Source organism: Manacus candei, unplaced genomic scaffold (assembly GCF_025592945.1).
Source record: "Manacus candei isolate 608988 ecotype Guabito, Panama unplaced genomic scaffold, ASM2559294v1 h1tg000119l, whole genome shotgun sequence".
In the NCBI taxonomy this organism is placed as follows: domain Eukaryota; kingdom Metazoa; phylum Chordata; class Aves; order Passeriformes; family Pipridae; genus Manacus; species Manacus candei.
This window is the reverse complement of record NW_026138167.1, coordinates 3,754,553-3,771,588: the sequence shown is the minus strand read 5'-3', so window position 1 is coordinate 3,771,588 and position 17,036 is coordinate 3,754,553. Positions and strand designations below refer to the sequence as shown.

Sequence of the window (17,036 nt, the reverse complement as noted above, 5' to 3'; positions counted from 1 at the left end):
ATCCTTCCCGGAGGTGCCTGAGTTCAGGTGAACAAACGGGTGTGACCACGGGCTGTGCTCTCCTGGCCCCACAGGCTGGGGGATGAATGTGCTTGGTGAACCCTGTAGTTCTCTTCAAGTCCTCTGCTAAGCCACAGATAAGATGATGAAAAAGGAGATGAGTGTCTGGGAGGGGGATGCAGAGCTTTGTCTCCCTGATTCCTGCCCAGCACAAGTGTGACCCCGTGGTTGCAGTGCTGCCCCTCTCGAGGGTGGGGGCCATTCCACAGGGCAGTGGCCTCTTCATTCTGCTCTGCTGTCACTTGGAAGAAACAATAGTTTGAAGATCTGATGAACCAAAGTCCCAGTTTCACTGTTGAACAAAGATGTGGAGCTACAGTAACCTTTGTTCTGTGTGTTACAAGTGCTGCATCTCACTGGTGAGGCATGAGCTAAGCTAAGGGTGGTGCCAAGGTGCACTGGTGCCATTTGGAAAGCAGGGATGTACCTCCCCAATCCCACCAAAATAATTCATAAATAGCTTTTTTAATAGATGTCACAGGTGAAGTACCCAGAAACTTGGTAGCAAAGCAGTAGTGCCATAGTCTGTTCTGAGGAAGTCCTTTCTTTTCTCAACACTGACAGGCTCAAACTCATTGTTTCCTGTGAAGTTTGAGCCTTATGACCAGGCTTCTGGTTTTTAAGGGAAATTTAGGGGAAAAGCTATTTTTAAGTGGGCCACATCTCTCTAAAGAAACAAAATTGAACTTGGATTTCATAGCCAGGACAGGGATGGTAAAGGGGCTTGAACACAAGTGCTGTGAGGAGAGGCTGAGGGAGCTGGGGTTGTCCAGCCTGGAGAAGAGGAGGCTCAGGGGAGACCTCCTCACTCTCTGCAACTCCCTGACAGGAGGGGGGAGCCAGGTGGGGGTTGGTCTCTTCTCCCAGGAAGCAGCAGCAGGACAAGAGGGCACAGTCTTGAGCTGTGCCAGGGGAGGTTTAGGTTGGATATTAGGAAGAAATTTTTTACAGAGAGAGTGCTCAGCCATTGGAATGGGCTGCCCAGGGAGGGGATGGATTCATCCTTCCTAGAGGTTTTTAAGAAGAGATTGGATGTGGCATCAGTGCCATGGGCTGGGAACCACGGCGGGGTTGGATCAAGGGTTGGACTTGATGATCTCAGAGATCTTTTCCAACCCAGCTCATTCTGTGATTCTTTGATTCTGTTCTGCACTGCTACAGGTGGATTAAGAACTAACTCATCACAAACTGTTGCCCTCCTGACTCAGACTCACAGGCACAGCCTTCTGAGTTACCTTTAGGAAGTTTTCTTTTAAGTGCTTCTTGCTAAAATTAAATAATATTAAGGGCAGGGAAAATGCTTACAGAAGCTGTTAGAATCTTGTTACCTGTGGCTGTAGCAATATATAACAACATGCACAGTTTGAAGAACTTCAGTATTCCTCAAATACAGTGCTCAGGTGTGCTGGGAGTTATCCAGGGTAGCAAAGTGAAAGTCGATGTTACTTTTAGAATTTGCTTAGAGTATTATGCTGGATTACTTATGTCTAATATTAATGCAGTGTTCATTTTGCATTTATATGATTTAAGATACTTATTTCATTTACTGTTTTTACCAAATATATATTGCTAGGTTATATCATGCAGCAATGCTTTCCAAAAACTAAGTGGTCTTTTTCCAGGAAATTTCACAGAGATTTATTTTGTTTTCAACAGGCATAGTATTTTCCTCAATCAGTGAAAGAAAATATAGGTTGTTTTCTGGAAAATACTGTCTATAAATTTTTTAACACTTCACCTTTTACTTTGAATTTTAAGGATACTTACCAAAAAGGAAGGAATAACCACTTCTGATTGTGACCCTAATCATATTCAAGGCTAAATTATCCTAATAAGCAGTGGTAACCTGTACTTCATAATATGTTTGGTATTCTACAAGAAAACAGATATAAACCTCAGTGGATTAAAAATTGTGTAAATACATTCTAATAACTGGCATTAAACTAATTGTTTAGCATTTCTTCTGTGGGAAGCAGAGATTTTACCAATATTTTACTTAAATTCAGATTTGTTCCTGTGAGAGGAAAAGTAATATTCCCGCTAATAAATGGTAATATTGTAAGTAGTGAATAGTTTCAATGTATTTTAATAAAGTTAAGGCAAGTTTAGATTTTCATGAAGAGTTAAAATAAAAACCAGAATTAGCTTCTTTAATATAATGAGCTATATTAGTAGAGCAGGTTTCATGTAACTGTAAAGGGCAGCTTGGAGGAGAGAAGATGTCAGCTTGGAGTTCATACTTGTTAAATGACAGTTTCTTGAAAATAAGGCACAGTATTTATTCTTCTTTTAATAATTATTCTCCTTTTTTAGAAAATACCCATTATTTGTTCTCTCCAGTGTAAAATAATCTCTTTCCCAAGATCTATTTTAAAATTTGACTTCATTTTCATAACCTCTTGTTAGATATTATAAACAGGACAAAAATAATACTGTTTTTTCCTGGGAAGGTAATATGTGACCTCCATCACATACTATAACATTAAATATTATTTCACTGTTTTCTGCAGGAGCACCTGTCATTAAAGAAGTACATTGTGGACATTGTGATTGAGAGTTCTGTTCCTGTGGAACCATTAAAAGATGGAGAGGAGAAACAAAAAATTAAAAAGAAAGCCAAGAAGCTAAAGGCACGGATGAACTCCAGGTAGTACAAATCCCTTTTTATTTTTTTTTTCCTTTAAGTTTTGTTCTAAACTTTACCTTTTGTCCTTTAGTATGAGTGCAGTGGAAGGCTGAAAAAAATGTAAAATTATTTGCTTTGGGAGTGTCTTGAAAATAACACTGATGAGCCTAATTTATGGCCACTTTCTCTGATTGAGAAAGAAAACTGAATATCGATCTGGAGCCCTTGGTTTCACCTGTTAAGAGCTTTTCTCATAATTGGATGCCAGTGCCCTGCCAAAACTGTAGCCTCTTCTAGCATACAATAGCATGTTTAAATTTGTGTAAACCATGCCTATTTTTCTTTCTAGCTATTGATTTTTAAATGAAGTATCAAAGAAAATCAATAGTAATCAACAAATAGGAGTCAGCCCGCTGTGGTGTCAAATCCCATGACTAAATTTAATCATTTTTTGTTGCCTGTCACAACAAGAAGAATAAAAATATCTTAAAATGGAAAGTGAGCTGTCAGACCTGCAATTTGTTCTTAGTCTAAAAAGTGACATCTGCAAATCAGTATGATGTGCAGGACATCATTATATCATGAACTGGCAGTGTCACTCTCTAGAGCTGAACAGTGCCCAGCCGAGGTTAATACTTAATTGAATATTGTAATATATTTTTGCATTTCTCTCTAAAAATACTTCTCAGTAGGTAAGAGTCATTGTTATGTATTTTCCCTGCCTTCTTAAGCAAGAAGGGCTTCAAAGAAGAGAAGAACACCTGCGTGGATTTTTAGAGCTCCAGTAAAAATGAGATGTTTTATTAACTCATGATAGTGCTAATAAAGGCACATCAGTCTTCAAAACCACCACACTTTTACAATGTATTACTGTTTCTGATTGCTTTCCTCTTTGAATGAGCAAATCCACTGTCTGAACAGCACATTGGAACACCCTGTTGAAACTGGATAACGTTCTTCCAGGTTTCTGATTGCTCAAGATGCAGAGTTATTCATATGACCTGTTGATTTAATGCAGTTACTGGGTCCAGTCTCCAGAGCTGCTTCTGTTGAATTTAGTCAAAGATTTGTCAGACCTCAGAATACAGGTTCAAATGATAAATAGTTTGTTATTGGCACTGAGAGGAGAAAAACTTTTTCAGAACAACTTGAGTTCTTACGTGTCAGACTGCTGGGTGAGTCAGCATATTCGTCATGAAAAATTGTAATTAAAACAGTAATAAAGGGACATCATTGTACAAAGGTGATGTACTATTTAAAATACAGTGAAAGCTTCAAAATCTAAGAGGAGTTATCTTGGCAAGACATGAAATCCATGTTCATTAGGCTTGTTTTTCCTACTAAAGGGTGACTAAACTTTTCAGTGGTCTGCTGTCCTGGAAGATAACTCAGAGTTAAATTGAAGATTTCACAATGAGTTTTCTAATGTCAACACAAAAGGCTTACTAATAAAAATGTCCATTAGTGGTATAAAGCAAAGGTATTTTGATGTTGAGAATTTGGAGTTTTGTAGGTGTTAGTAGATTATCTACAGACCATGTTTTAGTACATATCTACAAGTCTCCCTCTTCCCTATAAAAAGAAACAGTTACAACAAATACCCTTGCACCTCAGCTCTTGAAATGATGCATTCATTTCAGTTTCTACGAAGCTGTGATATTTTAAAACTGGAAAAAAATAAGAACTGCATCCAAATAGGTTCCTGTTGCTCTCCTGAGTTTCCAGGTCTTAAATCACTCCTGCAATATCAAAGCAATGAAGGGCGGAGGTGAATGAGGGGACAAATGGTGATCAATGGGATATTAGATATGTTGAGAAGTTTTGTTAGTCTTATTAATTATATTTATAACCCTAAGCCATTTAACTGGTGCTATCAGTAACAACTGATATATAGCTGAGTAAATTATCTCAGGTTATCATGGATGTGCTGCTGGCAGAAGAGTATTTGAGTACTCCCATGGCAAAAGGAGTCCTGATGAAAGCCAAATTTGAGCATGAGAGGTGGCTACCATATAGTTGGTGTGTGCTTTACAGGGGATTTAAAGCACTCCAGCCACATGCATTTAGTAACAGGTATTTTGGGTGATTTTTCAAGTTCGGCTGACTTGTCTGTGCAGAAGCTGACATGTGTTGTTTCTGGGTAAGAAGGCAAAAGGTTAATAAAGGAATCTCACCTTTGTGTTTAATACTGAATTCAACTGTGATTAATGGCTTTATTAATGACCCACAAATCAGAGCTGGTGGTGATGTAACAATATTTGCGTGGAGTGTAAGTTGGGACGGTTCAGCCGAGGGAAGATCTGAGTGGCTTTGGGAAACTCCATCCATTTGTGGGAACAGAAAATATAAAGGAAAGTTCACTCTATATACCTGAGAGAAATGCATCTGCATCGCTGCAGTGCCTGGATTAGTTTTGCTTTATGTGTGTGTGTTATTAAAAGCAGGTTGCAGGATTAGCACCGTGAATCCTGCTTTGGTCCACGAGCAAATCGTGATTTTCACCTGTTGGCACGGGCTGGCTGGAGTGAAAACAAGCAGTGGAAAAACATCTCGTCTCCCTCTTCCTACTTTTTGGCATATAGCCAGTGTAAATAGTAGTTTTAAGGGACTAAAGAGGTTGTGTTTCTGTTTCCAGCAGTAAAACAGTCATTCTTTGAGGTGTTTCTGTGTCGTTTGCCTAAAATTTATTATATTACAATACAATCAGTAGTTACATAAAAATACTCCTTTGCCTGTAAATATAACCAAATATTTATATGTTAATTATAATCTATGATGTACTGATCTGATCTGCACTACATGTCTAAATCACTAATATTTTTTATAATAATTATATATTTTATATTTATACATCATAATATAAATTGTTATATCACTAATAATTTTATAATAGGCAGTAGATTACTACATTTCTATGTATCACTTGTGCAGTTTTCTACCATTTCAAAAGTCAACTTAAATATGCCATTTGTATACTGATGTTATTCTAAAGCAGTAATATTAATCATAAATTGCTAATGGCCAGTAGTTCAGCACCAGTCTGGATTCTGACAGGGCAGCTCTGACAGAAACGCTGGGCCTTACTGTGAACCAGGAAAAACCCAAAGGTTTGAACCCTGTCACTAATTTTACATCCTGTACACTTTAGACAATAGTCAATAATAATGAATATTTTCTCCTCTAGGGCAAAGGAATATGAGAGCTTGATGGAAGCAAAAAATGCTGTGTCTGATTCCCCATTTAAATCCAAGTAAGCATTAAACTTTCTTTACTTTAGACATGTGCTTTTTTGCCCTGTCTGTTGCAGAAGTGCTTCTGAAGTTCCCAGCAGAGCAGGTGTGGAAGGTTCTCCCTCAACACTGGTCATGTTGCCATCTTGAGTTACACATTAGTTTCTAATACAAAAGCTCAGACCTTAGAAATGCATTTTTTTTGAAGACACTGTGTATCTTAAACCATGGAAGTTGCTGTAGTAAATAGAACATTTGCTCATACTTTTCTTACCTGGAAACAAGAAGGTTCCAGTCTTGCACTTCCAGACTGATGGTGAAAATTCAGCACTGGAATGCTGGGGCTGAAAATCTTATATTTGGCCTGCATTTGATCAGAAAGAAAGGTGAAAGCATATGATGTTTTCCAGTCTGACATTGAGCTTTTCAAAGAACAGACCTTTTTGTTGTCTAGGATAAGGCACAGATGAAAACAGCTGGATGGTAAGATTAAAACAAGACCTGTGCTCAGTGACAAATTCCTTCTCCTTAGTTTGAAACTGAAAATTGCTCAACTCTTACTCTCTGATTTCACTGAAACCAGTTGGGAAAAGATGCAGAATATTTGGATTTCCAAAAGGATTTTGATAAGGTCTATCACCAAAGATTTTAAAAGAAACTATATAGCTGTAGTTTAAGTGGAAAGCAGTTTAGAAGCTGAAAAGAAGTGGAAGTTAAGAAGTTTCCTCAGTCCTTGGCAGAACAGGGAGGTCACCAGTAGAGTTCTGCAGTTGTGAAATGTTTGACATATTCACAAGTGACTTGGAGAAAGAGGGCAAGCAGTGAGAGGACAGAGTGTGATGATCATGCAGAGATTCAGGACAGTAGGGACAAGAGCTGATGCTGAATGATAATTTTGAAGAGAGTTAGTGAGGCAATAAAATGGCTGGTGAAATCCAGTGTATATTGAGTGCTACACAATAGAGGGGGAAGACAGAACTCAATTATATCTTCACATACGAAGTGTGGGCCTTAAATTTGCAGATGTGAGAGGTAGTTCCAAGAAAATATCAGCTCAGTCCTCTCAGTAGTTCATAGAAATCCTTTGTTAAAATTATTTAAAAACTAGTAAAAACAGAACAAAGAATGTGATGTACAAATACCTGGGTCATCTGCATCATTTGAATACAATGTGCAGTTCTGGTTCTTTGTCTCCAAACAGATAAGCTGGAATTGTAAAAGGTTCAGAGGAGGCAGGAAAGGAAATCTGTAATAATTTTATGTGTAACTTCTGTGTTAGGAAATAAGTAAGCTGGTACTTCTCATTCTGGGGAAAAATGTGATAATGGGAGGAAGTTCTAATGGGGTTATGTTACAGAGATCTATAAGGTCATAAATGGCATGGAAAAGATGGATGGTGATTGTTTGCTGTCCTTCCTGGTACCGGAATGAGGGAGCGCAGGGTAGAGCTGGAGCTGGATTTGGAAGAAACCAAATCCAGTGTTCTTAAAGCAGAGTGCAGGAGATGGATGGAACTCCCTGACTGAAGTCACACAGGTGATAGCTGACACTTTACCTGCATTCCTGCAGTTCTGGGAAAGGACATCCAACCCCAGAGACTCTGAAGATGAAAATGGGGAAAGAAACAGATTAGTAAAGAGGATTATGCACTCCTGCCCTGTTCTTAATTTTCCTGAGACATCCATTTACAGTGGGCAGATGGTGTGTGTGCCTTACTTGTAGTTGGGCTCAGGGAGTCTGTAGCATCAGCCAAGGAGCTCTGGGATCTCCACAGTTGGATTCTAAAACCCTCATCCTAAAATTGCGACGACTTTCCAGACTGGGGATATTTGTCTTCAGACCAAGGTAATAATCTGTATGTTTTGTGGTTGCTTCCATCACTCATAAATTGCTGATATACTTGAAGGTGGCATTTTGTGTAAGTTACTGGTGGTTGAGAAGTTCAGATCCTTGCAGTTATATACAACTAGCCTGCAGGCAGTATCTTTTACATAGTCTTTTCAATAGCTTGAAAACCTGCTACTGAATCTTAGATGTATTTTAAAATAATAAAAATCCATCACTGAGGTTTGACTTAAGAAAATGCCCCATCTCCAGCAGATGGCACACCTGCATAAACACATGGGGAAGGAATTGGCTTTGTTTCTTAATCATCAGCACTTCCATTTTCAAGATTAATTTTGTAGCATATTAAGACTTCTAGATTTGTAGCTTCTGTGTTTTGCTTTTCTTTGCTACCAAGAAATAAAACATTAAGGTCTGATTGTCAGAAAGTAGAAATGTGCATGTTTAAGTAAATGAAAATATTGATAAGCTGTAGTGCCTCCACTTTAGGTCCTTTCTGAGATCATAAGTGATGTAACTTAGTTGTGTCTCAGTTGAAGCACAAGAGAAACTCAGACTTTTAAATTTTTAAAAATATTTTCAAATCTTTTGACTGATCTTAAATTTAACAGTTTTCATTTCTCTTTACATGATTAAAAGTTCCTTTGCTTTCAGACAGAATCTTCTGTTCCACCTGCTTTCTTAGTTTCTTCCTTTATTGCCTCTGTTATTGCTGCACCCTTTTAGACACAAACTAGAGTTGTGGCCACTGTGTAGCTCACTCTCATCACAGATCTGAGGTCTCTTTTGCAGTCTTCCTGTAGAAACCTAGGGATCTAGCAGATGCTTACATCTATATTTTTAAAACATAGTTTCAGATATCATGGTTATTGTTCTTTCCAAACTTACACAACTCTTTATCTACTCTGAGGCTCATATGTCTGTGAGCTTCTTTGAAATCAAGGGGGCAGCAGTGGGAGCTCAAGTCTGAACTGGCTTTTTAAGAAGAGACGAGTGTCTGTGAGTCAACCATAAGCCCAGTCTATTCCTACTGAAATGTGTTAACTTTGCACAACTCATATTACAAAATGGAAGAATAGGGAAGGGTGGTTTTATCTCCTTCTGTAAAGGAAAGCATGAGAGGGCAAGAAGTTTCCTGAGGCAAGTGTTTTAGTCCAGACTGTATCTGTTTACATGGCAAAATGTAATACAGGAAAAAATAACAGGAAAGCACCTTTGTAACAGAACTAAGTACAGGATCCTACTTAACCAAGACCAGTAGGAAGAGGAGTCAGCAGAAAGGAGCAAACAGCAGTAGGTCTGCACTGAGTATTATTACATTGAGAAGCTTGTAAAAGTGGTGAGAGTATTGGCTTTTCAGCCAGAACACCATGTGCTGCTCTAGGATTCAGTGTTTAACTGCTACTGTACCTGGCTGAGAGAGCAAACCCTGCCAGTGCTGGGAGGTAAACCCTGCCCAGCTCTCAGGAGATCTGCAAAGTTACTGAGAAAGGTCATGTCACAGAACAGAGGGGGTACAGACTCAGAGTGCTAAATGCATTCTTTGTGTCCAAACAAATGCCAATACTTTTTGTCCATCCCAAAGGAAGGTTTGAGGTGTTCTGATTGGAGTGGAAGTATGCTAATGAACAGAAAACACTTTTTGACCTAGTGGGCTGTGGAATTTAAAAATGGAAAAGTTCTTTTTTTTAAATTCCATTTAAAATGTGATCCAGTTGGTAGGTTTATTTATTTGCTTAACAGAAGCAAATGTGTTTTAGAATTAAATCATTAAATATGTCTTCCCTTTATGCTTCCTTGCTTATGCCACATTTCTTTACCCACTCCTCTCCCCCAAACTGATTGTGTCTTCACAAACAACTAAAACCATTTATGGAATGCAATTTCTTATCTGATTTTAGTTCTTAGTCATGTTGTCAGTTGTTACAGAAGAAAGACAGAACCCAGAATTAGTAGTTGGCAGGTAAAAAGCCTTTTTAGATCACCTTTAAGATTAAGCCACTTTAGTATTATAAGACCACCGATTTCCTGCTGCGGCTGATAGATTGTTTCAGTGGGTTTTACTAGTTTAAGGTTTGAGATTTATAAAATCTTTTGCACTAAGGAAGCACTGATCCAAGTGCTTTCTAAGCTCTGCAGTGGTACTACACTAATGGCAATAAGCAGACAGGGTTTATCCTGCTTTGATAGGCACTGTGTATCCCTTTTTCAGTTCCAGAGTACTGATTCATGACTGGGATTGTGGATGGCTCTAAGTAGTTCTTTTTTAGAAATGGGTTTTAAAAGATGACTGGGAAAGCTTTCTTTTTTTTTTGTATCTATTAAAAATATTGTGCCCATTAGGGGGTGGGGGTATAAGTCCAAATACTGCTTCATTTAGTAAGTATTCTGCTCTCTGAACTATTTCATGTGCCAAGAGGGACATCCAAGGAAAAGGACTGTGGACATTCTCACCTGGAGCAGCCAAGTGTTGCTCCTGACCTCTCTCCACTGTGCATTTGCTGGTTGGTCACTGGTGGCACTTGGGTAATTTTATAAATGCTGGTGGACTCTTGGTGGATTTGTAGTATTAATTCATATTCTCTGGGAACTGATCTGAGTATTTGCTTATTGTTCAGTCTATCAGGTTAACCTGGCAAAAGGTGTGTCAGGTGTCCATTAGAGCATTCTCAGGTGTCCATCAGAACACGTTTTCAAAAGGGAAGCAAAACGTTTTCTCAGAGTTAGAAGATTATTTACATCTATTTAGGATCTTCTAATCCAAAGGCCATATATGTCAGTGTTAAAGCAATCTGCAGGTAGCAAAGTGTAAATGTCATCCTTTAATACAACAGGGAAACTAAGGTAATGAAAGATTGCCTTGTGCCTGAAGGGAGTTAACAGGACTGCAGGGGGAGAAAATTTAACCCCTTCATCTAATATTTTAGCCAGTCTCTCCTCACACAAGAAGGAATTGTTTTCACATATTTTTTTTTACTTACCTTTTTCTTTTCCACTGTGTAAAGGGATACTTGGGGTAGTATGGAAATGGGAACCACTGTTGTCCTGAAAACAGGCTGCAGCACAAAAAGAAGAGAATTAGAAAATGAAGAACTATTTCCTGTAAGAATCTGCTGGAAACAAGATGGGAATGTAGTGTGAAGTTTGTTCTTGCAGAGGGCCATAGCTAAATGTCTTTAACAATACAGTGCTTTCTTACTTTCATTATGATATATCAGTAAATTCACAGGATAAACTCACCTTGTAGGTCTTCTTGGTGTAGTAGGCTAGAGACTGGATAGGCCAACTGTAAGATAATATACCAAAATACTGATTACTGCAGGAAAAAAGCAGTCTCTGAAACTGGAAGTACTTGTGCAAAATTTAGTTTCCAAACAGCTCTGGAAACTGTAGAGGAGCCAAAGTGTAAGTAAAATAAAATCCAGTTAAACTTTCAAAGCAGATAAATAACAGGTCTATGATTGGGCAAGCAGTAGATTTCATCTTCAGGGCAAGGCTGGAACGATCTCATAGGAATACAAATAAATGCATTCAGAAAATGAGATTTATAGGAATTTTTCATCATTTTTCAGAGAGCTTCCTTTCAAACACTGCAGAAGGTGTGTGAAGCTGCAGATGTAGCTGTTTTTCATCTGGCAGTGCCTGGGACTGTGCCCAGCTGTGTTTCCCTGGCACAGCTGGAGCCATCGGAGGGTGCCCCGCGTGCCAGCACAGTGTGAACTGTACTGTGGGCAGCACAGGGCGGGCAGGGAATGCAGGTTGCTTCCAGGGGATCCAGCAAAGCTCCACTTTGGGCTGGGCAGGAACTTCCCCAGACGTTCCCAGTTCTCTCCAGGCTCGGGCTGCCTCGGGAAGAATCGGGGCTGTGTGTCCGGCTGGCACTTGGCCGCCCTCGCCGGAACCTCCGGAGGAGTCACCCCTCCTTCCCTGCAGGAACTGCACAGCATCCACTGCTCTGCCCTAATCCTTCCTTGCATACATCACTGTGCAGCCAAGAAATCATGGATTTAAACTTGCAAGTGCTGAAATACATTGATGTTACTATTTCAAGGCTATTTTGTTCTGGAGATGAAATGTGGCCTATAAATATTAACAGATCTCTTTCCTTTAGCCTGTAAAATATATTAAACCTGCTAAAAATATTTAGCCCGTGCTAAAAAGGAAAACCTTTGATACTGAATATCCCTTGTTTTTCCACTTGCAGTGCAAAGAGATCAGATACTGTATTTTTATTTGCTGAACATACTATTTATGAAAGTTTATGTTATGGTAACATTCCAAGACCAGTCAGTGCCTTGTGTCCTTTCTGATATTTCTTCTGCATTCTGAATTATCTGTTTGTGGGCAGTACTAAAACCTTAATTAGTGAGATGGAAATAGTTTTAGAGAAAAAGACATTAACTTCCCTTTTATCCAGCCCCAGTAAAGTTTCAGTCATTTATCATTCCTGTATGGCATAGTGAGCATCGGAGGAGTGAAAATTGGGAGACAGAAGGAACACTAAATAATTGTCCTAAAATGATTGAATTTGGACTCAGCAGTATTTCCACATAGCCACTGGGTCAGGTGTTGATGCCATGCTCTAGTAATCCACACTGCATACCAGGAGTGCACAAGGAGTCCAGAATGGACAGAGTTCTCTTTCCAAATCCGTTCACAGCAATGGTAAATTCTACATCCAAGCACAAGTCCTCTTCTATAGATTTCTAGTCCTTTGAAACAGTCCTAAAATTATTCTTATTTCTCTGACACTGCCAAGAAGTTGGTATAGAGGATATTAAAATAATTTCTCTGTGGGAGGAGGGAGTTTTTATTTCCCTTCTCTTCCCCATGTGATCACACAGCATCCGTTAACTGTTTTTAGCAGAAGATTCACCACACAGTAGGGTATGAGGCTGTAATGTGCTGGAATTGAAAATCTCTTCAAGTTTCTTAATCTGTGATGCTGAACACACGCTTAGAAAGTTGGAATTTTGGAAAAGTATCCAGAAAGACTTTTAGAAGAAATGGAAAACTGGAAACTTTTCCTTGGGAGTTAACGTGTTGTACAGCTTTGTTTTTAAACCGAGGACAGAAAGTGAACGTGGTGTTTAGTTTGCAGAGCATCTTAATAGGCTGAAGAGAAAGAAACTTCTGTTCCTCTGTCAGCAGAAGTATTGGTGTGATATGATTATGTTCCCTTTGAGTCCTTGTGAGGAGCATTTTGATAAACCTTACACGTTCTGTGTGCCGATGCCTGATGTAGATTAGGAAAGTGCCTTTCTTCAGCCTCTGTGGTTAATCCTGGTGGAATTCCATTCCTCTGATGTTAAATGAAGCAAATGGAAACCTGTCTTGCTGCCTTTTGTGAGATGAAGTTACAATATAGTGTGGTGGGTTTTTTCAGTGCCTTTATGCTTTAATATGCAATTAGAGTAGATATTTCAAAGAAATAATAAGACTTTTTTGCTTGATGTGCTAGGATATTGCCAAGGCAACAGCCATTCTAAATACCATTCTGTGAGAATACCTGCAATACTCTGCTTCTGGAGCATCTCTCTTGACTGCAGCAGTTCCACTTCTCATTGGTGCTCTGGTCTTTTGATTTACTGTCCAAGTCCTGCAGTTATTTGAGTTTTGGCTTTTAATTTTGTTTCCCATTTTAGTTCGTGGCTTACTGTGATAGACAGAAGTTTCCTCCAACCTCATTTTCCACAGAGGAAGTAGCAGTGCAAAAAAACCTCATCAGGATGTAATCTCCTTTTATTTTTCTTGCCATAGAAAAATCTGGTTGAATATTAATGGGTTCAGCTGACCAGATGATAAGAAGTCCAAGATTCGAAATTCTGCAAATCATTTTTATTTTTACCTTAAGAACATATCTGTGTCTTCAGCATGTCTTGAAAGCCATTAACAAAGTTCTGAATTTTTTCAAAGAGAAGGCACAGAATTTCCTGTTTCCTCTTGATTAAGTGGAAACTCTCTATTCTTCCCCAAATGAATATTCTGATATTGATGATTTTTTTTTTTTTTTGGATACATGTGACTACTGTGGTACATTCTCCAGCCTTTCCATCTCCAGCCTTCCTGTCTCACCTCTCGGAGACCAGTTCACATCATTTTCTCTTTGCCATTACTCTGTGGTCACTTTGTGCAAACCTTCTGGCCCTTTTACACTGATATCTCCATTTTATGAGCATTGTTACCCTTCCCCTCTCTTTTCCTTCCTATAGATTTCTGTATATTGGCTTCTGGTCACAACACTGTTTCTCCCACTCATCCTGCTCAGCTCCCAGCTCTGTCCCAGCTGCAAAGTGTGCCCCTGAGCTCCTTACTGCCTTCACATTCAAGGCACAGAGGGATAAACTATGAGTGTCTTTTGACTGCTGTGTTTTAGACCTCAGGGTGAGAGAATGGTGCCTTGGAACTGCATATTTCTCCTCACTGCCTCGCAGGGGAGCAAAGGGGAATAGCCCAGAGGTAGACATATAAAATGGAAATGAAAGCTAACCCATGTGAGTCTGCATCTCTCCCACCTCTGCATTTTGGCTTCATTACTGACCCTCATTAATAAAATGCCCTTTCTGAGGTAGACTGCAAAGCCACTGCTTTTTACTTATTCAGATAACCCTGAGGAGCCGTTTCTTTTATGATGCCTATAAGAAATTAGCCTGGTGATGTTTGCTGGTTTTGTTTAATCTGCTGTTCTGTTTCCCTTACTCATCTCAAGAGTGAATTGCTCAGCTGAGTGAGCCAAAATGATTGCATGGTGGGAGCAAAGCAGGATGAAACCATTTTAAAAGGAGCATGGCAAAAACTAGCAGGATAAAGTGTGGAAGAATAGGGAAACAACAACAGAAACAAATATAGCTAATAAAGAAGCACCTTGATGGCTGTACTGTCCACACTATTCCTGTGCTGTTTCCCTGAAAAAGTAGATAGTGAAGTGTCACAGACAGTCCAAACTGACTGTATCTCCTGGGATGTTTGACATGCTGGTCAGAATAGACAATTATAATATTTTTACGTAGCTTTTCAGATTCCTTTATCATTAGCAGAGGTTCATGACAAAGGTGAAAGTTAACATGAGTTTTTGCTTAACCCGCTCTTTGTTTTCTGTTGAAGGTTACAGCGACTGACAAAAGACCTTCTAAAGCACCTCCAAATGCAGGAGAGCTGCTCACTGGGGAACAACAAAGTGCCTGGGCTGGACAGGACTTTAGGAGAGATCTCTCGTATTCTGGAAAAAGAGGTATTGTGGCTTTTACTTGTATGACTTATATCCTATGAAGTGCATTGCCCTCAAATCTCATCGGTTTGGATTTGAGACTGTTTTAAACGTGGGGATGAATAAGTGACCTCTGTGTAACAAGCAGTTTCTGCTGTTAGACTTTTCATTTTTTTTTCCCCACTGTATTTTTGCTAGGATTTTTTTTAACCTGGGTCATTTTAGCCATCTGGTTTATAGTGCTTGTCCACAAACAATTAGCAGAGAACAGAGGAAAGAGTTGGAGCCAGCTTTGCTGGAGCACAAATCTGTTCAGTTTTCCCAGCTACAACAAAGCCAGCAGGTCTTTGCTGATGTGCTTATATATGGGATATTTCTATGTTTTGAATTTTTTTGAATCTGTGTATTTTGGTTTATGGGAAATGTTGGATTTTTTTTTTCAGTTAATAGCACAGGATTTGCATCTTCTTTACTGTTTCATCATGGTCAGTCTGCTACCACCACAGTGCTTTGTGTCTTGTAATATAGTTTTTTGCTCCATTAGGACCACAGAGTATTTGAGCTTTCAGCTGGGACATTATGTTGTGTTCTCTCTCTAACCATTAGAAAATACTTCTCTTTCTTATCTGTAATCAAGAAATAATGAAAATTAGTTCTGAGAGAAACTAAATTACTGAAATCTGAGGAAGGGGCTGCATCATTATGGTTCAGGGTCGATGTTTGTGAAAATGAGAGCTCTGTTTGATGCTTTTCACAACTTAATGTGGAACACAATTACTAGTGGCACGTGCTTTTAACTGCTGAAGGCTGCCTGGGCTGCATGGGGTCCTTACAAGTGTTCTCTTAGTCTATCAAGTTTAGTAGTGTTTTTGAAAGAGCTGTGCCATTTCCAGATTTTGCAGTGTTTGCATTAATTACTGAAAAGTTAATCTTTTTTTATTTCAAAATACAGAAATCGTGTTGTTGCCTAGCTACTATAAAAAGATGTATCTGTTTCAAAAGTTGTCTAAATAATTCTTGGAAACTCTTTGGAAAGTGGAGTTGTATCCAGCCTCTTACCAGCAGTTGTTTGCTGAGATTTTTTAACATGCTGTGAATTGCAGCTAAGTGTTAGTCATTAATTGTTCACAACATTTTGCTGGTCGTTGAGTCTGCAGTGGGGAATTAAGAGCTAAATTTGATATTATTACCAGACATGCATTATTTTGTTGTTGATTTGGGCTTTTACCCTCAAAGCATTACTCAACCACTGGAGAAGTATTTTTATATCTGAATGTCCTAATCAATAAGGTCAAAAAAGATTGATTTCAGTAGCTGTCGCTGTGTTTACGGCACAGATCAGACACGGTCATTTGTAGAAGTGGGGAGTAATTCTCTTGTTAACTTGGGAGTCCAGAAATCAGCAGACACATCTTACATGTCAGTGGGCAGTGAAAAGAGTCTTGATGGTGTCAGTCATGGGCTGAGAGGAGGAGACTGACACTGTTAATTGAATTTCCCTGGAGAGCATAAAAATATACCCTAATGTGGGGGGAGAAAGGAGGGAGTGGGAACCACACAAGCTGTCAGTGTGTGTGAGCTGATAACATTGATTTACCCTTGCTAATGGCCTGGGTTGAATAAAGAATTGCCCTGAGGGAGGCCAGGGTTCACTACAATAGATCCTTGCCACTTACTAGAAATTCTTTGGGCTCAGAAGTCGTGCAAAAGTATTGCAAAATAAAATTGATCCACAAAACCCTCTTTTCATTCATGCTGTGAAACACTGGATTTTTCTTTTGTTAATAGTTTACACGGCCTGAAAAATTTATTTATACAGGCTCACCAGGGAAATAAAGATTTGTTTTACAAACCATTAAATAAATTACTGAGCTGTACTTGGTAACAGCAAATAAGAAAAATAAATGCCATTAAATTTCTCAACAGAAGAAAGGGTTATTCAGCTCACTAGAAATCCCATGACTGTGCTGAAACAGCATTAAAGGGTTGGGTGTATTCTTTATGCAAACGTGAATCACAAAAAAAGCCACACAGGAGGATTGGCAGCCCTGTCTTGCTGGGTTTTGCC

At 39.1% G+C, this 17,036-nt stretch overlaps 1 protein-coding gene across 1 annotated transcript in view; it reads left to right on the top strand.

Annotated features, from left to right (window-relative positions):
* SCAPER (S-phase cyclin A associated protein in the ER) overlaps positions 1–17,036 on the top strand; it is a 142,215-nt gene that overhangs the window by 59,167 nt on the left and 66,012 nt on the right. Inside the window, exons 21-23 of the mRNA XM_051770357.1 lie at positions 2,571–2,707; positions 5,871–5,936; positions 14,866–14,992. Of these exons, the coding sequence (XP_051626317.1) occupies positions 2,571–2,707; positions 5,871–5,936; positions 14,866–14,992 (330 nt within the window). The remainder of the gene's footprint in view (positions 1–2,570; positions 2,708–5,870; positions 5,937–14,865; positions 14,993–17,036) is intronic.